Source organism: Panthera onca, chromosome F1, assembly GCF_046562875.1.
Source record: "Panthera onca isolate mPanOnc1 chromosome F1, mPanOnc1 haplotype 2, whole genome shotgun sequence".
NCBI classification, from domain to species: domain Eukaryota; kingdom Metazoa; phylum Chordata; class Mammalia; order Carnivora; family Felidae; genus Panthera; species Panthera onca.
Genome location: NC_138355.1, coordinates 23,001,532 through 23,024,382, shown reverse-complemented (window position 1 = coordinate 23,024,382; position 22,851 = coordinate 23,001,532). Strand labels below are relative to the sequence as shown.

Genomic DNA, 22,851 nt, shown 5'->3' with positions numbered 1-22,851 from the left:
TAATGGCATACAGTCAATCCATGTTAAGTTTTGAGGAACTGACAAACTATTTTCCAAAGCAACTGCACCATCTTTCATTTGCAGCTTGATGAGTACTTTTTTTTTTTTTTTTTTACGCATAGCACACGCATAGCACAGCACCCAGATCAGTAAGCATAATACTACCAGCACTCGAGGACCCTCCCCCGCGCCTCTTCCCTGTCATCCCCCCATCCTGAAGGTAAACTGCTACTTTGACTTCTGTCCCCACTGATGGCTGGGACTCTGAGGGGTAGAACTGGGGTACCTTCGCTCTGGTGGGAGCGGCATCAGCAAAGGCACAATGAACGAGGCGGGGCAATCCCAGCTTTACATTCCGCGGGGGCAGGTGCCCAGACGGTCCTGTTATCCTACCAAGGCCTGGTGAGCAAACTGGCTTTCTCCCTCCTCATCCCGCTTCCTGCACAAGCAGAGGAGGCCCTTTCAGAAAAACAACAAGCAGGTGGGCTTCTCAATCGGAACCCTCTGGCAGGCCTCGGAGGCAGCTGGGGTGGGGAAGCAATGTGCCCAAGGTTCACCATAAAGGACAACTTCAGCGTGAAGTGCCGCGGTCCAGCCCGCTCCGCGGGCTGTGCAATGGCCTTGTCACAGGCTTCGTCCCGGGCCCCTTTAGTCCTGCTTACCTCCCACCTGCAGGCTCTCTCGGCAAGCGGCAGCCCTGGGCCTGAGCTCCCCGCGCAGCTGAAACAGGACCTGCTCTCCCGCCAGCAGGGAGCTGCGCGTGCGCGGTGGGCAATGGGCAGCCCCGTGTTCCGCCGCGCAGGATGCTGGAGAGCCGGGGCGAGGGGCGCCTCCCGCTGGTGGCCCTGGGGATAGCCGAGCCTGCAGCTGCCGTGGCAAGGCCCCGAGGTCCTTTCTCGCCTCCGTGGTTCTCCCGCATCCAGCCCTGTGGCTCATCTTTCCCCCTGAGCTGACTTTCTCCCTCTGGCCTCGTCCCAACACACAGAATCACACATGTGAAGTCACTGTCACGCACACTCAAACTGCTCAGAGAGATTTATCCCTGATCTGCGAATCCTTGACTTGCCAATGACCTTTCCCTACCAGCCCCTCCCCCCCAGAGGCCCCTCCTGCCAGATCCTCTCAGACATTGTGTGGGATACCCCCTCCCCCACCTCTAGGCCTGGCTCCCAAAATAAAAGCCCCAACACAAACAGCCTGGAATTGTCATGACCCTCCAGACCACTGTCTGGGAATTTATCAGTGAAAGATGAATTGGGGTGCTCTTTACAAGATGCGCTCGTCCCTGGGACGAGTGTGTCACACAGGGTGTGTTAACGTAATGGACTGCTGTCCTCCCGACACCCAGCTGAGAAGGGCAGGTGTAGGCGAGGAAGGGTGGACGGGAGTGGAGAATAGAAACTCTGCAGCCCGGCAGCCACTGTGGGCAGGCTGGGCTGGGCGGGGCTGTAGGAAGGAGTTCTGGGCGGGCCCCACGCAGCCGTGAGGCTCTGGGGAGATGAGGGTCTACACCTGAGTCAGGGTCTAGAAAAGAAAACGAGAGGGTCCTGAAGACAAACTTTTTAAGGTTTAATAGTTGATATACACCAGGCAGGGAGTGAAACCCAACTTCCCTTCCTCTTCCCCAGGGTCCTCTGGTTCCTTCCTACTCTTCTCTCCTTCTTCTATTCCCACACTTTCTCTTCTCTTCCACATTGTCCTTCCTCTATTCCTTTTCTCTACCCCAGAACGGAAAATAGTCTAATTCTATTCTCTCTACACTAAAGACTTCAAAGGTTTTGAGGGCTAGCCTCGGAATCTATTGTGACAGCACCACTTTATGGCAAAATGCAGCGGTCTAGCCCTGTGCCTGGATCATAGTAGGTGCTCAACAAATGCTGGGTAAGCAGGTGAAGGAATGAGTGAAGTTCACTTCTTGTGTGTTCCAAACACTGGATTTGGGGGAGGCCTTTTGAAACTGATTCCTTTACATGGGTTACCACTGGCTTTCCTGTAGGCACAAATCACAAGTATCCGTCGTCTTGCGATCCCACAAAATTACAAAGATGAAGCCAGGGTGGGACCCAGGGTCTAGATACCCTCTCTCCCCACCCATCCGGTGTGATTTCTTTTTCTGCGGCTTTGCAGACTTTCCTTTGGGGAAAGTCAGCGGGCAGGGACTGATGGGGCTCTAGCGCCCTCTGCTGGTACATTTTCAAGAGTTGGCTTTTGCAGATGGGTTTGCATACACTTGTTTTTTAACTGCTTGGGCAAGGCTAGGAGTGAGATTTCTGGTTTTATTTCAGGCCTCCTGTTCAGTGAATGTCAAGTCTGAACGTGGCTCCTAGTGACAAAAAAATGAGCGCCAGGGTGGGCTCCCAGACATTAATAATTTAATTGAAAGTAGCTTTTGTTTTATTTTAACAACCTGCCTGGACTAAGAGTCAAGTCTGAATAGCTTCTAGTCTTGGCTCAGCCTTACATCTCTGATGTCGGTGGGTTCTGTCACGTGTGTTCGAGAGACACGGGTCTGGTTTTTCCAAAGTGAACTGGGAGGTTTCCTCCAAGAAAGAGAAGAAACACTGTGCCCAACGGGCCTGGCTCCTGAGCAGAGGCGATACTGAGCGTTCACTAATCCACATGAAACTCTGTCTCTCCCCCAGAGGCCCACGGGGTGACTGTAGAGAGAAGCCAAAGGCTTTGCTATCTGCACCAGACCCTTTTGGTATCTCTCCAGGCTTTGCTATCTGTACCAGACCCTTTTCGGTATCTCTCCAGGACTGCGACAGTGGATACTGAAGAGCTCCTGGGTTGGGGCGTAGTGGGCAGGAAAAACAGCCCACAGGAATACAAAACCCAAGGCCAAACTCACCCAGACCGTAGGCACCCCCTTGGTCAGACTGAGGCCCCCTATTTTCCATACACCTGATAGCATAGATTGAAACACCGCTTTTCAGACTTCAGTGGCATGGAGCTACGTGGGAGGCTGGCAGACCCTGATTCGGTAGGTCTGGGATACAACCTGAGACTCTGGATTTCTAACAAGATGATGCGGATGCCGCTGGGCTGGGGGAACCACCTAGTGAGAAGCAAGAGTGTAGAGGAAATAGGGTCTGACATCAGAATGCTCCGATTCCAATTCCAACTCTCCCACTTATGCCATGATTATTTTCACTGCCTCCTCTCTCCCAGCCTGTTTCGTCCAGCATAAGACAGGGAGAATGGCAGTTTGAATGACTTCATGGAATAGAATGACTTCATAGGGTTGTTGTAAGAACAAAGTGAAACCATGTGGGCAAAGCTCTTGGCACAGAGCCTGAAGTGCCCGGGATACAGTAAACAACTTGGTTTGCACATGTCCTTTTAGCAAGTGTTTATTGACCCCATCTTCTATGTCCGGGACTGCTGTAGGCCCTGGGAGAGAGGCAGGGACAGAAACAAAATATCTGTTCTCGAGGAGCTCACATTGTAGTAGAAGAAGAAAAACCACAAACAAGTAGAATACATACTATGTAAGTTGGTGCTAAGTATACTGGAGAGAAAAATAAAGCAGAGTATGGACCATAAGGAATGCTGCGGTTGGGGACATTGTTGTTTGTATGGAATAAGAGTGAACTTGTCACTGAGAAGGTACTTTTGAGGTGAGGGAGCCAGGCATGTGGATAGCTGAGGAAATGGGAGGGAATGTTTGTAAGTGCAAAGGCCCTGGGGCATGTCTTCACTGGTCACTCCTAGGAAATAGAAGGGTCAAAGGTGCCTTCCATCAGAAGAAATTTTAGGAGGTCTCTATTGACCTTGCTTCCATCCTAAAGAGTCTTATTTTTTATTATACAAATTATGCAAGTTCCTTGTAGAAACAGAGATTACAGGTAAGCACAAAGAATGACAGAAAAGTTTGTCATAATCCTTCTATGCAGAGAAAACCACTGCTCTTATTCTTGTGTACATCCTTCTAAGTCTTTTCATTCATGCATGCCTCTACGCACATGTGTGGAAGGACATACCTCACACACACATTCTTACCAGCAATGGGATTATACTCTAATACCATTTCATAATTTGCTGTTTTTCAATTAACATTATATCATTAATATCTCTTGATGGCATTAATATATTTCAACAATATACTTTTGTTCTTTTTTTAAGTTTATTTTTTTTTGAGAGAGAGAGAGCACAAGTAGGGAGGGGCAGAGAGAGAGGAAGAGAGAGAATTCCAAGCAGGCTCTGCACAGTCGGTGCAGAGCCTGATGCAGGGCTCAAACTCATGAAACGGGAGATCACCACCTGAGCCAAAATCGGATCCTTAACTAAGCCACCCAGGTGCCCCAACTATATTATTCTTTTTTTTTTTTAATGTTTTATTTTTGAGAGAGAGAGAGAAAGAGAGAAAGAGACAGAGTGCAAGCAGGGCAGGGGCAGAGAGAGAAGGAGACAGCAGGCTCCAGGCTCCGAGCTGCTGGCACAGAGCCCACTGCGGGGCTCAAACCCACAAAGTGTGAGATCATGACCTGAACCGAAATCGGGCACTCAACCGACTGAGCCATGCAGGCGCCCCATGTTATTCTTAATTTCAGTAGAGCATTCCACTTTATGAGTGCGCCGTAATTTCTTTAACTAGTTGGTATCCATTTATATTGTTTCTGATTTTTTTCTTAAAATTTTTTTTTAACTTTTTTTTAAATTTATTTTTGAGACAGAGAGAGACAGAGCATGAACGGGGGAGGGGCAGAGAGAGAGGGAGACACAGAATCGGAAGCAGGCTCCAGGCTCCAAGCCATCAGCCCAGAGCCCGACGCGGGGCTCGAACTCACAGACCTCAAGATCGTGACCTGAGCTGAAGTCGGACGCTCAACCGACTGAGCCACCCAGGCGCCCCATATTGTTTCTGATTTTTAAGTACATATTATAACTGACTCCATAGGGCGCCTGGGTGGCTCAGTTGGTGTAGCGTATGACTCTTGGTTTTGGCTCAGGTCATGATCCCAGGGTCACGGGACTGAGCCCCTGCATTGGGCTTCTCACTGAGCATGGAGCCTGCTTAAGATTCTCTTTCTCTCTCTCTCCCTCTGCTCATCAAGTCTGCTCATGTTCTCTCCGAGAATAAAATAAATGTTAAAAAAAAAATAGAATAAGTGACTCCATGATACCCTTGTAGTTAAATCTTGGCACCCTTCCCTATTTTTTTCCTCTTGTCTTTTAAGGCTTCTGATATGTGTCACCAGATTGCCCCTCAGAAATATCATGCCACGTAGACTGTCACTGGAGTTGCTCATCTCCCCACAGACTCATCACTCATAAAAAACACAACAGAACAGAGCCCTTCTTGGCCACCCCTTTGGGAAGCTGATATCCATATTAAAGTGGCACGTGGGCAGAACTGCCATTAAACATCCTTCCATCGCCTGCTGAGGGCGCGCTTCTCCACCTTCTGGGTTTCCTACTGTTGGAATCAGGGTCTGGCATTCGCTCGTTCTTTCATCTCAATTCTGAAGATTGAACGTGCTTTGTTGTGTTTGTTTTAACACGGAGAGAAGTACCAAAGAGTCACCTTGATCACAAACGTAGGAGGACAGATCACCTCTGAAATACTGGGGGGGTGGGGGTGCAGGGAGGCTCTAGGAGTCCCTGGGACCAGTCAGGGTGGCCCGCTTAGGAAAGCGGGTGGGTAGCCAACCGGCACGGAAATGGGCATAACCAGACCTGGTGAGTCGGAGAGAGACTGCTCTGAGCTCCCAACTGTGGCGGTAGCAGTCAGCGCCGAGCTGGGCCCCACGGCAGGGGTGGGAACGGACCACACGGCCTGGCCTCCTCCTGGGCCCGGCCCCGCCCACCTAATTGCCACCCCATGTCTCAGCCACGGGCCTCTCTGGTGACTGCTCCAGTCGGGGCCTGGGGCCGCACACCTGTTACCTGTGGGAGTCACACGCTGAGGTTACAGGCCTGACAGGCTGTGTCACAAGGACCTGCCTGTTCTTTCCTCTGGAGGAGCCCGTCCCAACCCCTTACCGTTCTTATATTTCCCTATTGTTTGGCCTCCTAATATACACATCCTTCCTCCTCTCAAAACACGGTAAGTCATTTGTTTATTTTTTAAATAAATGTAGATCCACATTCATCGTGACCGGAGTCAGTCAAGGTAGCAGGAAACTGGGACTGGGAATTGAAGGCCTTTGAACCTAGGAAAGGCCATTCTGCCGTCACTGTTGTCATTGTCCCTGCAGTTTTTACTGAAAAATTAACTTCTCCTGGGTGGCTCAGTCAGTTAAGCATCTGACTCTTGATTTCGGCTCCGGTTATGATCTCACAGTTTGTGAGTTCGAGCCCCGCGTCTGGCTCAGTGCTGACAACAAGGAGCCTGTTTGGGATTCTCTCTCTCCCTCTCCCTATCTCTCAAAATAAATTTAAAAAAAAATTTTTTAAGTTTACTTATTTTTGAGAGAGAGAGACAGAGCACAAGCAGGGGAGGGGCAGAGAGAGAGGGAGACACAGAATCCGAAGCAGGCTCCAGGCTCTGAGCCATCAACCCAGAGCCCAACGCGGGGCTCGAACCCATGAACCATGAGATCATGACCTGAGCCAAAGTCGGATGCTTAACCGACTGAGCCACCCAGGCACCCCCCTCAAAATAAATTAAAAAAAAAAAAAACTTAAAAAAATTAACCTTCTACCTATACTCTGATGTAACCCTCACAATGCCCGTTAGAGGGGCGTCCCAGATGAGACCGTGAGTCTCAGAGAGGGGAAGTGACGGACCTGCAGCCACACCGCTGATGCTATCCAGATCTCGTTGACCCCAAGAGCTCTGCTCCTTCTTCCTCACCCCGTCACCCTTGCGAGTGCAATGGGCCCCAGGGAGCCACAGAGCAAAGGGAGCAGAGAGCACTGGACCCCGAGTCAGAAAACTGGGGTGTGGCCCTGGCTTTGCTACAAACTGGCTGTGTGGCTGAGGGCACCTTGCTGCACCTCTCTGGGCCTCAGAGTTCCCACAGTAAGTGGAAGAGATTGGCGCGGATGATCTCTGAGACTGCTAACCGTGGCGGGGGGGGGGGGGGGGGGGGGCTAGTTCTGTGGTAACGGGAGACCACTCTGCTGTCACAGCAAAGGGCACCGCGGTCCAAGAGCCCCGGGGGCTATCGCAAAGCTAAAGCGGTGGCTCTGGCAGCCCCTCTTTGGGACCGCATGGCTCTCCCCTTCTCTCAGCTTCTCTGTTGCTTCGCTTTCTGCAAACTGCTTGTCTTTTTCTACAGACCGGCTTTTTCTGCTTCTTGGGCCAACATGCCGGATGCCTCTCCAGCCCCCAGTTAGAAGTCCTCAGTTCTGGGGGCCACTGGAGTCTCCCCCAATTCCCAGATTCGCAGAGAAAGGGCTCTGGCTGGGCAAGTGGAGCTGGAGATCTACCTTGGTCTGATCAACTGGGACCTATTGCACAAAGAAGAGGTTGGGGAGATGCCCCCAAGTTGGGGACAGGAACAGCGTCTTTGGGAGAAGAGATGAAGTATAATGATGCTTCAGGTGAGGTGACATTGAGACCTCCAGAGAAAGCACAAGCTCACCAGCAAAGCTGGTCCATGTGTGGTGTCAGCAGGAATGACAGCTTGGGCTCCCAGAAGGTCCATTCCCAAGGGCAGATGTGACAGCTGTTTGACAGCCGGGCAAACGTGTCCCCTCAGCACACACTGTTGTCCTTCTGCTGCCTCTGCATTGGGTGACATGGAAATGCGGCAGAGGGGAGCTTGGGAAGAGTCAGGGGACAGGGACTGCAGGGCCACCGTCACCAGTCCCCGGGACTTGATCGGCACTGCAGATCATTTGCACAGAGAAGACTCAGCACTTCCGTTACTCCTGGAAGCCCTGTTTCCCTGACGACCTTGCTTTAGTTCTTAAAACTGGCATCTGCTTAGGTTTGAAAACACATTGAGGGGAATTTGGCTGCAAAAGTCAAGTCTCAAGAGGGAACCTTCCTTGTCTCATGAGCCAAACTGAACACAGGGCACAGTCACATAAGTATAGTTCCCGACATGACCCGGGATGGAAATCTGGAGGGAGAGTCCAAAGAGTTCTCTCGGCACCTGCCCAGAGCCTGCTCAGTCTTGGGGGGATCCACGCAGGAGAAGCCCCCCACTGGGGTCATAGGGCCAAGGCTGCAAGTCCTGGAGGGGGTTAAGAAGCCAGCTCAGCCTATGCAGCAAAAGTTGAGGTGACAAACATTTCCTAAGAACCTGACAAGTGCAGGGCTCTGACCTCCATGCTGGGGACGAAGACGAATGAAGACCACATAAGCGCTGGCTCCAGAAACCGACAAACTGCAGGGAGAGGAGACATGCAGGCTGGAACCAGTAAGCAGGTGGGAAAGGTCTCTGAGTGGCTGAGCAGCCTGGTCACTGGGTCCTTGAGGAGCTGAGTGGGGCAGGTCCAGAAGGGGGCTCATGGAGGTGGGAGAATGAGGTGAGCAAAGGCAGGGGGTGTGAGAGTGGGATGTGCAGGGCCCATGTGGGATCTAGAGTATAGGCTTACAGATGGGAAGGGGGGAGAAAAGTTCAGACACCTAAGATCAGATCAGAAATGCACGGTCAAGGGGCACCTGGGTGGTTCAGTCGGTTGAGCATCTGACTTCAGCTCAGTTCACGATCTCATGTTTCATGGGTTTGAGCCCTGTGTCGGGCTCTGTTCTGACAGCTCAGGCCTGGAGGCTGCTTCGGATTCTGTGTGCTCTCTGTCTCAAAAATAAATAGTAAACATTAATTTTTTTTTTAACAAAATGCAAGGTCTAGAACAACAAGTTGAGGAGTCTGGATATTAATCCCATGAGTAGTGGGCACTGAAGATTTTTGAGCAAGGGACAGTGTTGGAGTAGAAAGCAGTGGCTAAGGACCAAATATCTGGAAATGGTATCCGCACAACGCATTCCAGGTTGGAAGAAACTAGTGGGTCAGAAGCTACTGTAAGTGGTTTAGAATCCAGATGCTAAGAGCCTGGGTTAGAGTATGTATGGGAATTGGAGGATTCTAGAATGGACATTGGAAATGTTAGAAAGATTGCTTTTGGGAATTGGTAGCTCATTTGCTATGGGAGGGAGAGAGAGAGACAAAGTGTTAAGACTTGAATGACTGAGTGGCACCAATGTCAGAAACAGGGAACGCTAGCCACACATCCACACACCTGTCACGTGGCTGGGGGTTGGGTAACAAATGAATGCTGGAGTCCCTGCCCCGAAGAAGTCCACACTCTTCTCTCATCCTTAGCTCTCAGAGAAGGTCCTGAGAGCCATCAAAGATATATCATGGAGGGAGTGATCGAGAGCAGGGTAAAGAGGAAAGAAGCCACTGCCCGCCTGTCATAGGGTCTTTGCCCATGTTCTCAGAAATCCTAAAACCGCCAAAAGAGCTTTGGGAAAATAAGCCACAGACATGACTTCTCAGGCAGGGGTTCTGAGCTCTACGGCACATGAGATTTCCCCCTGGGAAGTCGAGACAGGGTGCCAGGCAGACAGGTAGATGGAAGGGTTGAAGACAACCCTGGTGGGAGAAAAGGTCCATCCCTTGTCTAGAGATCCTCCTGTGCCCCAGGTTCCAGGACACTGAGCAAGGACAAGGACCCCTGTCAGGAAGTCAGGCAGAGAAGGGATTTGGGTGCAGAAGTGAGGATTCTGATTTTGGCTATACTGAGTTTGACACAATGGCCAGGGCTTAGATAGACAGGTAGATCTGAGCTTTGGTGAGAGGTCAGGGCTCAAGTTCAAGCCTTGAGGTTTTCTTCAGTCTAATAAAGCAAATATTTTTTGTTGTCGTTGGGGAAAAAAAGAGGGCGTAAGGTGACCTGCAGGGCACCAGGGATCAGAGAAGGGGTTTACAGACAGGGCAAATGCACAGAGGGCAATGGGGAAAATTGCTTTTACTTAGCCTGTTTAGAGAATCATCTGGGTCACCACTAGGAGAATGGGTAAGTAAATTATGGTGTATTCACAAAATGAAAACCGCAATTACAAAATAATGAACAATTGCTACTCACACAACGGTATGCATGAGTTACACAGACATAATTTTGAGCAAAAGAAATAAGAAAATACCTATAGGATTCCATCTATAAATCAAGTTCAAAGACAGGCAAAATAACCTGTGCGGATAAAGATCAGAATAGTGGTAACCTGGGAGCAGGCTAGGTATGGATGGGCCAAAGGTGCTGGAGATGTTCTAGAATAATGTCAGTGATGTATACAGATATAAAAATTCATCGAATTGTACATAACCATACGCTTTATGCCTCAATTTTTGAAGTCATTAAAAAATGAACAGGAGGCGGGCGCCTGGGTGGCTCAGTCGGTTCCGACTTCGGCTCAGGTCATGATCTCATGGTTTGTGGGTTTGAGCCCCGCATCGGGCTCTGTACTGACAGCTCAGAGCCTGGAGCCTATTTCCAATTCTGTGTCTCCTCCTCTCTCTCTGCCCCGCCCCCCCCCCCCACCCCGCTCATGCTCTGTCTCTCAATAATAAACGTTAAAAAACAATAAAAAAAAAAAATGAACAGGAGGTATGCACGTGTATGATCATTGCTAACAAATCATCTCAAAACCTAGCAACTTAAACCAACAAGCATTTATTATGTCGCAGTTTCCGCGGGTCAGGAATTTGGAACTGGGTGGTTCTGGCTCAGGGTCTTTTCATAAGGTTGCAGTCAAGATGTTGGTGGGGGCCGCTGCCACCTGAAGGCTCTAGGGCTGCAGCTGACCTCCCCCGTAGCTATTGGCAGCAGGTCTCAGTGCCTTGCCCTGTGGCCCATTCCAGAGGACCACTTGGACATCATTACTACATGACTGCGAGCTTCACCCAGGCTGGGTATCCAAGAGACAGCAAGATGAAGCCACCGGGTCTTTTATGATTGAGTCTTGGAAGTAACACACCGTCACTTCCGCCATATTCTGTTCATTGGGAGTGAGTCACTATGTCCAGCCCTCACTTGAGGGGAGAGGAATTAGGCTCCTCTTGAAAGAGTATCAGAGGATTTGTGGGCCTATTATGACAGCACAGAACTATACAATGCAGTGTTCCCAAGCGTTTGAAGGTTTGGAGGTCAAGGGACAGGGTCTCTGGAATCCCTTGTGTTGGCAGAATAGCAGCCCCCAAAGATGTGCGTGTTCTAATCCCTAGAACCCGTGAATACGTTATGTTACACAGCAAAGGGGAAGTAAGGTTGTTCATTAGCTGACTTTAACTTATTACTTTAAGGTAATTATTATCCTTATGATTATGATTAGGCAGGCCCAGCATAATCACAAGGGGCCTGAAAAGTGGAAGAGAAGGCAGAAGATGAATCAGGGTCAGAGTGATACAGAATGAGAGAGACGCAGCTGGCCATTGCTGGCTTTGAACATGGAAGGGGCCATATGCCAAAGGATGCAGGCAGCCCGTAGGAGCCGGAAAAGACAAGCATATTCTCCCCTGGAGCCTCCAGAAGGAATGCAGGCGTGCCAACACCTTGAGGTTAGCCCCGGGAGACCCATTTTGGACCCATCTTGTGTTGTCTCAAGCCATTAACCGTGTGGTAATCTGTTACCGCAGCAGGAAATGGACATGCTCTACATACGCCCTTCTCCTTTTTCCCATTTCTAACTCATTTCTGCTTTCATCACACGCTATAGTTACTGTCCTTGTTGTCATATGGTCTATATTTTTTAATACACATGTTTACTATGTTTAATACACTATGTTTACTTACTAGCTATAAGCTCCTTGAGGGCAAGTCCTAGGCTTTGTTTTGGTTTTTGTTTGTTAAATATAAGTCAGAAGCCCAACACATCACTCATTACTACGTAGCCATTAACAACTTGGTCAATTATTCACTAGACTGGCTAAAAGTCTAAGCAGCCAGCTTAGCAAAGAGATGAAACAAGAAAGCTGGTGTGAGGGGCCCTCCGGGTGGCTCAGCTGGTTAACCATCTGAACCTGGCTCAGGTCACGATCTTGTGGTTCGTGGGTTTGGGCCCTACATCAGGCTCAGTGCTGACAGCTCAGAGCCTAGAGCCTACTTCGGATTCTGTCTCCCTGTCTTTCTGCCCATCCCCCTGCCTCCTCCAGCTCATGCTCTCTCTCTCTTTCAAAAATAAATAAACATTTAAAAAAAGAAGAAAGCAAGCTGGTGTTAAATAAAATACGGAATCCTATTAATTCCTCCTCCATTAAACTAAACCCCAAAAATCACACTCATGACAGGAGAGTTTACTGAGATACTATTTTCTCTGTATCTTTCTTTACTCTCATTTCAAGCTAGTGGCCAAGGGAGGGGATTTGGGGCAGGACAAAGAGGGGAGCAGGTGAAGGTCACTGGCTCCTTTTGAGCCTTTGTGAAGACCTAAGGACTCTGAAGGGATAGGTCTCCTTTTGGGTTGGAGGACAGGAGACCTTCAGGAGGGTAGGAGGGTGGATCCCCAGAGCCCACAAAGGGGACCAAGTTCCTATGAGCAGTGGGGCCCTAGGCTCTGCTCCATGACAAAACCTCAGAGGGAAGCAGAGCAGGCTAGACCCTGGGCTTGGGGTCCCCCACTCACCCAAGACTCTTGGGTCCCACACACACACCACACACACAGTGCAGGAGCTAAGAACACAGGGGGCACAGGTATGTAGGACACTGGAGGTCTCTCCTGCACCCCACAGAATGGCAGCTGTTACCTTTGTGGCCTCCCCCCTCTCTTTTGACCTGAGACCTTTGCAGAACTAGGCAGAGGAAGGGAGGTGGGGGGGGGGGGCGGGGGGCGGAGATGACCCTGAGAATGACCAAGATAGAATTTCCCACTAATCCAACAGGAAGCAGGAAGAGGGCTTGGCGTCTGAAATATGGGGATTTAGAAACAAAAAAGTGACATTCTTGCACAAGGAAGTCTGGGGCTGATATTCCAAATGACGATACGTGCTTTGGCTTTAAAGTGAGGGTTTTAATCTCCGGGTGGGAGGAGGCCTGGGGCGGGGTGGCGTGTCAGAGGGCCAGCTCAAGGAGTGGAGAGGAAGGGCCGGGGCTGCCGGTGGGCTCTGTGGTGGCTCTAGGTTGGAAGCACACCTTCCCCCGCATAGGGCTTGAAGCACAGATAAATCAGAAAGCAGCTCCAGATGCCAAGGATGAAAAGGGTGCCCAGGAATGGCATGGAAGTTTTCTGCTAGAGGACGAGAAAGGCAGGAACCTGAGGCAGGGTCAGCGAGCTGCTGGCGAGGCTCCCCTCCCCGCAGGAGCCTCTGGGCTGCAGCCACCAGGCTGGGGGACCCGGGCCCTCTGGCCTCGTGCCATGTCCTCTATGACGGAGTGGATGAAGTCGGGGGGCAGCGTCTCACCACCGTCGGGGGGACTGGAGGCAAATGCAGCCTGAGCACACTGCCTCTGGGAGGATGGGGCACCCGACTGGGACAAGGACTTCTCGAATGGGTCTACCTACCCCTGACTGTAGTTGTTCTTTTGGGCACACAACAAACATCTTTCCTGTAGAGGGAAAAAGAAACGGCACAAGAAAGATCATTTTCCCCTGGTCCAAGATGGCCGCCTGCTAGGCACCTCATGGGGTCTTGCTATAGGAAAGGGCGGAGCAAGATGTTGGCGCTTGGCAGTGGGCACCTCCAGGGTTGAGGTTCACTTGGTCACGGCTTAGGACTCTCCCCAGGCTTAGAGGACAAGCCCCCGGAGGGGGCTCTGGGCTAGGGAGGCATCTGGGGCCAGCAGAGGGGTGGAACCCGTCCCTTTAGAGCAGGAGGTAAGGGAGTGAGAGGGCCTAGGACGGTCAGGGCAGGGCAGGAGCCTGGAGGGGCACACCAGCGTGGGGGGGGGGGGGGGGAGTCAGGCTTCACTTACGCAGCAGGTCCTGCCTTGATGAAGGGAATCCAGTGGGTCCTTTTTTGGTTTCTGAAGTGCCATCATCTTCTCGTGGAGAGTGAGTGGCATTCCATCAGCTCCACCCACTTTCTTGAGCCGGAGCTGTGGGTCTGTGTCCGTCTTTGCCGTCAGCCTGAACTCCCGCTGCTCCTCTGGACCTCTTCTAAGGGGACTGGGGGAGGGAGTTAGGGAGGGGCAGAGCTGGGAGGACGATTTCCAACACGACAGGGAGATAACCACAGTGTGGGCGGCCACGGAGGGCCCTGACATCCAAGCCATTGGGGGAAGAGAAACCAAGACAGGTCCTTGAAGAGTCTGAGGGTCCTCTGAGCCCGAGGACGCTTAGCAAAGTGAAGGGAGGAGATGCCTCAGGGACGAAGAGAGACGGGTGCAGGTCACACTTACTGGCTGCTCTTGTGCATATTTATTAAAACATCCATCTTCTCATCCATATCCTTCTGCATTTCCTTCAGGAGAAAAGTCAAAGCTTAGCCTTATCATCCTGAAGGGCGTCTGAAATCCTTTCTTCTTGCCTCTAGCTGCCAACCACTCAGAGATCACCTCAGCGTCTTCCTTTCTCGGGAATCCTCACCGGCCTTGGGTGACACGTGCCACCTCTCCCTTTCCCCGCCCCCATTCCAGGATGAGGCCAAAGCACAGGCAGGGTCATTAGGGGCTTATCCAAAGTTTCCAGATGAGTCAGAGGACAGGAAGGCTTTGACCTGATCCCACACCTGGATGAGACCATTATGCCCTGGCTCTGGCTCAAGGCCTATGAAGTGATGGAGGCAAGAAGACGAATCTTGTGACCCTCCCCCGCAAAGGCACTTTTGGCTCCAGTGTTTTGACCCCTGCTGTGCACCCAGATTCTGCACATGCACGTTTGCTTCATCTTTTACCCAATTTCTGGCAGAAATGGTCAGCATAAAATAAAACTGACATTACTTCAACTGGCCCCTCACATTTATTATTTACTAAGAACTGAAAGAATAGTAAAATCTTCTTGGCGAGTTAAGATCTGTAAAGTTTGATCCGGAGACATGGGAATAGAAATAGTGGTCATCAAAGAATGTCTAAGATGACAGATATCATCGTCAACGGTATCTGTTATGGACAAACACAAGGTTGGCTTGAACATTATAAAATACCCATGAAAAATTAATTGCTTCAAGGAAAATAATTCTAATAAAAAATGAAAGATTTGGCAACAGTTTACTGAAGTGTGGTAGAAAACTGATCAAGGAATTATACTGTATGGGTGGAGATGATTTCAAAAAATAGCTTCTTGAAAAGCATTTTTTTTTATGTTTATTTTTGAGAGAGAGAATGCGTGAGCAGTATGGGCAGAGAGAGGGGAATGGAAAGTCTGAAGGGGGCTCTGCACTGACACCACAGAGCCTGATGCCGGTCCCGAACTCACAAACCATGAGATCATGAGGTAGGATGCTTAACCAACCTAGCCACCAAGGCGCCACCACCCCCCCCCCCCCACTTCTTGAAAAGTATTTTTAAGTGGTGGTATACATTTTGGATAAGACATCTGTATTCATAAATGGAGTGAAAATATCCTTGATGTGAAAAATGCCCCCTGGTTTCGAAAAATCAGAGTCAAAATGTCCCTTATTCTTAGAAGTGTCACTGTTACTTCAAACTCATGTCCTGAAGTGATCTCCTCATTTTCTCTTCTAAATCTGTTTGCCAACTGTCCTTGTCACCGTCACCACTTTCTTCTAACTGTCCAGATTGCCTGTTGGGGTCATGGACACTTGCTTCTCCTTCATTCTCTATGTTGAGTCGATCATCAAAAATGTTATTTTTCCTTCGGTGCATCTTTCAGATTTACCATTTCCCTTCTCTTCCTACACCTAGTCCAGCATTCCTCATCTTGAGTGGGAACGTGGCTTCCTGCCTGATATTCTAGCTCCAGACAGCCCCCAACCCTGCTCTCCCGGCTCCCCCCACCCCCGAGCCCACCTTGCAAACAGCTGCCTGCTCAGCCTTTCTGAAGTGCTGCTTCTAGCATGTTCTTTGATTAAGAATCTCCAGAGGCCTCTTACTGCTTACACAACCAAGTCCCAATCTGTCCGCCTGTCTTTCAAAAGCCTTCATTATCTACCGCCTTTGTGCCCATTCCATTTTATTTCTCACAGTTTTCCCGGATGATCCCACTTTCATGACTGATCTCCCCACTGACCATGATACACTTCACGTTCATCCTGCTTCCATGCTGTGTGCAAGCTGTTCCTGTGCCCAAAATAGCCTCCTTTGTGCCTTTCCATACCCAGTCCTGCCCACTAACAAAACACTTACTGTGTCTGCATTTTAATATAGAGATAATACACGCCCTTTGTAGAAAATTTGGACAATATAGAGGAATATAAAAGTAAATTAATCTCATCACCTTGCCATAACTGTTATTAACCCCTTCGATGTATTTCTTTCCAGTCTTTTTTCTAAATATTTACTTTGCTATTTTCCCCCACTTAACTGAGATCAGCCTATATAGATTGCTTGTATCTTGCTTTTCATTATATGCATACTTCTCATTATAAGCATTCTTTTTTTTTAAATAAGCTTTTTATATCAAAATAACTTGGGACTTACTGAGAATTGCAAAGATAGTACAAAGAGTTCCCATATGCCTTTCATTTCATTAAGTTTCCCCTTAATGTTAACATCTAACCCAATCATGGCATTGCTCTTAATTTAAAAAAATTTTTAAGTTTATTTATTTATTTTTGAGAGAGAGATAGAGAGAGTGAATGAAGGAGGGGCAGAGACAGAGAGAGAGAGAGAGAATCCCAAGAGGGCTCCATAGTGTCAGCATGCAGCCTGATATGGGGTTTCAACTCACAAACCACGAGATCATGACCTGAGCCGAAACCAAGAGTCAGATGTTTAACTGACTGAGCCACCCAGGTGCCCCAATTTTTTTAAAGTAAGCTCCATGCCCAGTGTGGGCCTTGAACTCATAACCTCTTGATCAAGAGTCACATGTCTACCAACTGAGCCAGCCAGGTGTGCCTATAAACATTTTCTCCAGTAGTTCCTAGTTTTCATTCTGTGGATATACCATAATTTATTTGGCTATTCTTCTACTGTTGAAAATTGTGGTTTCCAAATTTTTGCTATTATATACAATGATCCTGCGATGAATATCTTTTTACAGATACTCATGCTAGTATTTCTGATTATTTTTATAGGCTAAATTCTGGGAAATGGAATTAATAGGTCAAGTGGTTTGATATTTTTTGATTTCTATTTTCTAATTCCTTTCCAGTTTTGCACAAGCCTATACTCTGATCAGCAGCATAAGAGCATTCCTGCCCTGTTCTATAACTGTCATAAATTAAAAGTTCATCTATTTGAATGTGACAATGACTTAAGTATTGTTCCCATTTGGCATTTCATTGATTATTCATGAGGTAAACCTTTTAAATATATTCACTGCATTTTAGTTGTATTCTCTTTTGTGGATTGTTTCCTCATACCCTTTGCCCATTTTCCTATTTGGTTCTTACTGATTTGTGTGAGATTTGTAAGTTATAGATTAAAAAAAACTTTTATCAATGTTTATCATATTTGTGGAAAATTATTTCCTTCAAACTGTTTGCTTCTTAATTCTGTATATGGTGCTTTGCTGTTACCATTTTTAAATTTTTTATATTGTTAAATATATCAATATTTCCTTAGTGATTTCTTCCATTGTACATCTTTTTAGACCATACAGTTAAATATTCATATATAACTTATTCTTATTGGTTTTTATTATTTAAATTCACTCTATGCACCATTTCAGTTTTTACAGTGTTAACTAAGTTTTTCTTCATATAATCACAGTTCTTAATATATAATCCTTTCCTTCTCACTAACATTTAAAAAATCATCCTTATTGTCTTTGAAATTGTATAGAGCTGTGCTGCCCAACCTTCGGCATACAATGGAATCACCTGGTGATCTTTAAAAACTACTCATGCCTGGACCTCATCATCTCAAGAGGTTTTGATTTCATTGTTATGGGGTGCAGCTGGGTACAAGGTCAAAGCCACAGTACAGGTGACTGCAATGTACAGCCAAGGTTGGTAACTACAGCTACTTAAGATCTGGTTCTTATCCAGGGGAAAGCTCAGAATCACTTTGAGAGTTTGAAGCAACTGTGGCCCAGCCTGGAGATTTTTATTCAGTTCATCTGGACCAGGCCTGGGTATACAGATGTTTAAAATCCTGGCAAGTGATTCTTAGCGTGTCCCTGGCACAGAGGTGGTGACAAGGTTATCTACCCTGGTTTTGTTCATGCGGCTGGTTATCTAGACAAGATTATTGTGGCTTTATGTGAACTTTATATATCTGGTAGGGGTAGTACCCCTTTATAACTCTTAAAAATGTAAAGCTATCTGCTTTTGCCTATTTATGCTTCTACATCAGTGGTTCTCAAATTTTCACTTAGGAAATGTGAGAAAAATTCAAGGGTCCAAGCCTCCTCCAAAAAGGATCTGGGCCCTATTTTCTTTATTTGTGCTCCAGGCAATTCCAAAACACATCAAGGTTTGAGAACCACTATTCTTTTTTTTTTTTTTTTTTGAAATTTATTGTCAAATTGGTTTCCATACAACACCCAGTGCTCATCCCAAAAGGTGCCCTCCTCAGTACCCATCTCCCACCCCCCATCAACCCTCAGTTTGAGAACCACTGTTCTAAACATTTTCTTTAATGTTTATTTATTTTTGAGAGAGAGAGACAGAGCGCAAGCAAGGGAGGAGCAGAGACAGAGGGAGACACAGAATGCAAAACAGGCTCCAGGTTCTGAGCTGTCAGCATAGAGCCCGACACGGGGCTTGAACCCACAAACCATGAGATCGTGACCTGAACTGAAGTCGGACGCTTAACTGACTGAGCCACCCAGGCACCCTGAGAACCACTATTCTAGAGTCTAGGTGGTCCTCTTAGTAATTGCTGAGTTCAAAACTAATCTTACTGGGCTTTTGGTTAGATATGCATTTAGCTTCCCATGTAGCCTTCAGAGCTCACCGTAAGAGTCACTTTCTCTGTAAGTATTTAGTTACCCCGGCCCACATTCGTGACTCATTTCTCCAGACTCCTGATTAACTAACAGCCAATTGTCCTGTAGCTCGGCACTTACTTGTTATTTAATTCTCTCTTGCCATAGAGTTTGGGTCTTCTGCTAGATTGTAAGTGACTTCAGGGCAGGGTCTGGCATCGCCTTCCATAATTCCCAGTGCCGTAATGGCCCATGGAAGGCACTCAGCAAATGCTTACCTTCATAATCTCCACGAATTCCTGGAGTTTATCAAAATCCTTGTCCATTATGCCCTTTATCTGTTGAAGAAGAAAAGCGTGGCAAGTATTACTGAAGGCAGAGTCCCTCTGGGGCATTTTAAACAAAGGGCAGCAGCTCCTTCTTGGATAAAACTCAAGGAACAGACTTGTAGTGGCCAATTAAAGCCACTTTCTTCCCAAAGAGTCTATGAAGGGACTAGGGTGCATGTACCATTAAGTGACCACCACCAGGGGCCTTGGGGTGGCTTAGATCTGGGTACGGCAACGCTTCAACGTGGAGCTCAGACCATAGCTTCAATTACACCTTCTTTCTTCAGCATTCCCTCCCTTCCTACAAATGCCACCGGTGGTTCCAGCAAAGAAGCAAGAAGAGAGTTTCTGCTCTGCTGCTTGTCCCCGGAAGAGGAGGGAGGAGAATGGAATTGGTCCCTGACTTCTCCCACATCCTGGTCAGCTCCTCTCACTCTGTCACGAGGGCTATATCTCCCTAACCCTCAATGTGATGCCTTAGAGAGTTCTTGTCATTCAAAACCTGGGCTTAAGCATCAGACAGACAAGACAATGATACCCTCAGCTGCTCGGCACTGAAACACTGGAGGAGATGGGGCTGAGTTGGGCTGATGCGTTTTCCACGCAATTCCTGATTGCCCTCACTATTCAAGGTTGGCCACTGCATTTTCCTGGAAGCTCCCCTTTTCCTCCATATCCTGGAGAGTCTCATCCTGTTACCTGTTTGATCTCATCCATTTTTTCCTTGAGCTCTTCCTTCACCTCCCTGAGTTCAGTCTGAGGAAATAAAATAGGGAAGAGAAGGAGTAAGGAAAGGTCTAGGAAGGGAAACTGTCAAAAGGAAGTAAGGAAAGACCATGGGGCATTGCTAATAAGGAGGAACAGAGAAATACCTCCCATTAGGGAGGAAAGAAAGGATGCTATTGAGAAAAGGGGGGAGCAGGCCGTACAGACATCACGTGCCTCCCGCTATGATGCCCTGAAGGGGACACCTTCACTTCTGTGATGTGACCCCCAAAAATGCACAGCCGCATCTAGTCACCAGGAAGGACCAGGCCACCCACATGAAAGGTCGGTCTACAAGATAAATGACCTATAATCCTCATAAATGACAATGTCCCAGAAACCAAAGGTTGAAGTGGAATTCCAGACGAAAGGAAACTAAAGAGGCAGGGAACCCAGCTGCCATGTGTGGTCCTGGATTGGATCCCACACAAAAAGAGTTGTCTTTTTCTTTTGTCGTGAAAGACATTAGTGGAATAATTGATACAATTAGAGTAAGGACTGAATCAATGTTCATGTCCTGGTTTTGATATTTTGCTCATTGTACTGTGTAAGAGATTGTTCTTGTTTTCAGGCAATATGCACTGAAATTTCAGAGAAATGTGCTCTCAGATGATTCAGGAAACATACCTTATATGTATGTGTGTGTGTGAATACATGCGGAGAGAGAGAGAGAGAGAGGGAGAGAGGGAGAGAGGGAGAGAGGGAGAGAGGGAGAGAGGGAGAGAGGGAGAGAGGGAGAGAGGGAGAGAGGGAGAGAGGGAGAGAGGGAGAGGGAGAGAGGGAGAGAGAGAGAGGGAGAGAGGGAGAGGGAGAGAGGGAGAGAGAGAGAGGGAGAGAGGGAGAGAGAGAGAGGGAGAGAGGGAGAGGGAGAGAGGGAGAGAGGGAGGGAGAGAGGGAGGGAGGGAGGGAGGGAGGGAGGGAGAATCGTAAAATGCCAACATTTGGGAGATCTGAGTGAAGGGTATAGAATTCATTGTACAATTTTGTGGTCCCGGAGCCTAGTCACAGATGCCAGCAGCGAACCCACCATGGAAGCGGCCGGCGGCCTGGGCTGCCCCACCTACCCTTAGCTCCTGTGTCCCTCCTGGTTTGGTAAACAGCCCTTCTTGTTTAATTCCCTTGTAGTCATACGTCTGTTGGTCGAAAACAGAAACACAGAATGGTGGACGTCACAGGTGTGGGTGGATGAGGCAGGAGAGATCCCCCCGAGTTTCTGTTCCTCCTTTCAGGCTAGGACAGGGGTGAGAGCTGGCGACCCCGCCTCCACCGTCTCCCCTCTGAGCTCCTCACGCCACCGCCCTCCTGGCCCGCTGAATGGCCAAGGCCCTTCCTGCCTCAGGGACTTGGAATGTGCTCCTTCCTTCGCCCACACTGCTCTTCCTCAGGCTTCCGGTCGGCCCTCGGCCCTCGTCTGGTGCTTCAGCTACCAGCCCAGCCTGGGGCCTTTCCCGACCACCTGGTGGGCAGCAGCTACCCAGTCAGCCCTCCCTATTTCAATTCTCTGCATTGCAGGTAACACTGCCGAATTTTCCTTCTTTGTTTCTGTATCAGATTATTCCAAGCGGGAACTTTCGCGAGCAGAGTTTGTCTCTCTCTCAGTGTATCCCCCAGCACCTGGGACAGGTCTTGGCCACCAGGAACAGCGAACGACCCCTGACTCCAAGTCACCTCCCCACGGGTCTCAGGCCTGGCTGCCGGCATGGCCTCAAAAGAGCTTCTTACTTTGGTCGGCTCGGGCTTCAGTTCCAGGCACATTGCCTTGTAGTTCTTGGTCTGTAGAGACAGGAGTTTGGCAGTCCTCCTGTCAGGCACCAGGATTGGAGGGATAACACCAGCCCTCTCAAGAGCCCCCCTACCCAATCCTGCCCGTCCACCTGCACCTGAGCTCGGGCCCATGTACGCCCCCTCCCCCCAGCACCCGATTCAAGACAACCCAAACTCTGTCGGGTTATCTTTCTTTTCTGAACACGCACCTGCCCAGTCGGCAGGTAGCCCTCCCCCCCCGCTGGGGGGCCTGAGCAGGGAGAGCATTTGAAGATAACTTTATGGAAGCCGTGGATTAGTTCAGGCTTTGGAGACAGATTGACTTGCAATCTGATCTCGGCCTGCTTCCCTCCTAGCTGTATCACCTGGGCAAATTATTTATTCCCCCTGAGCCTCCCTTCCTCGTCTGCAAATTGGGGGCACTCATCGCATTATCTAATAAGGTGCTTGTGTGCCTTAGATGTGCCCGTGGATGCAGGCCTGGTACCGGCCCGGCCCGGAGGCGTGGCTCCGGGGGTGGTTGGAGGTGGTGAGGGTTATTACATCGCTCCTCATCCTAAAGGAAGTCAGCAGAGGCCTCCTTCCTTCCCACCCCGAGGCCAGGGATGAATCCCATCCTCCCTCCGGGCTCAGAGGCCACTTCACTCTCAGAACAGAGAAAGAGCAGAGCATTCACCAGAATTCTCTGTATCCCCCCACCCGCACCCTACACCTCCATTCAGTGAGGACTCAAAGAGGCCCCACATTGTCCAGCAGCGTTTGTCCTTTACCAGGTTTGATTTCTTCAGTTCTGCCCTCTTGGCCGACATGATGGCGGAGGCCAGAGTGTTAACTTCCCAACCTCCCCACCACGGGCCCCTGTGACCAGGCCACCGTCCTGTGCAGATTATAGGCCAAGGTGAGGGAGGATGACTGCCTCTCTGTGTGCAGAACTGCTGAGGTCACAATGCCCTGGTCCCACATCCTGGCCCGGAGTATCACTACAGCTTTGAGCCTCGGGTGCCTCAGCCACTGAGCTGAGGGACAGCTCGGGTTCCAAAGCCATGAGGTTTCCCTCCTGCAAGGGGGAAGGGGGTCACCTGCGAAATCGCCCTCTGGGAGGACCTGGCCTGTTATGGCCTTAGCGGAAGGCACGCCTCACCAGAAGCAAGGATTGTCTCCTCCCCG

The 22,851-nt window shown here is 49.1% G+C and overlaps 1 protein-coding gene across 5 annotated transcripts; it reads right to left on the bottom strand.

The window, feature by feature from the left end:
- Positions 1–12,883: 12,883 nt before the first annotated feature.
- TEX35 (testis expressed 35) lies at positions 12,884–22,606 on the bottom strand. Of its 5 annotated transcripts, none has more exons than XM_060643627.3 (9): positions 22,455–22,606; positions 21,643–21,693; positions 20,985–21,053; positions 19,855–19,911; positions 19,105–19,164; positions 14,233–14,294; positions 13,807–13,999; positions 13,397–13,440; positions 12,884–13,147 (listed from the first exon to the last, which is right to left on the bottom strand). In XM_060643627.3, the coding sequence occupies exons 1-9, from the start codon at positions 22,491–22,493 to the stop codon at positions 13,060–13,062; spliced, it is 663 nt and encodes a 220-aa protein (XP_060499610.3). In that variant the 5' UTR covers positions 22,494–22,606; the 3' UTR covers positions 12,884–13,059. The 5 variants fall into 5 exon arrangements, with proteins under 5 accessions (XP_060499610.3, XP_060499608.3, XP_060499605.3 ...); XM_060643625.3 differs by having other exon boundaries at positions 21,589–21,693; positions 22,455–22,605; XM_060643622.3 differs by having other exon boundaries at positions 21,535–21,693; positions 22,455–22,602.
- Positions 22,607–22,851: the final 245 nt, after the last annotated feature.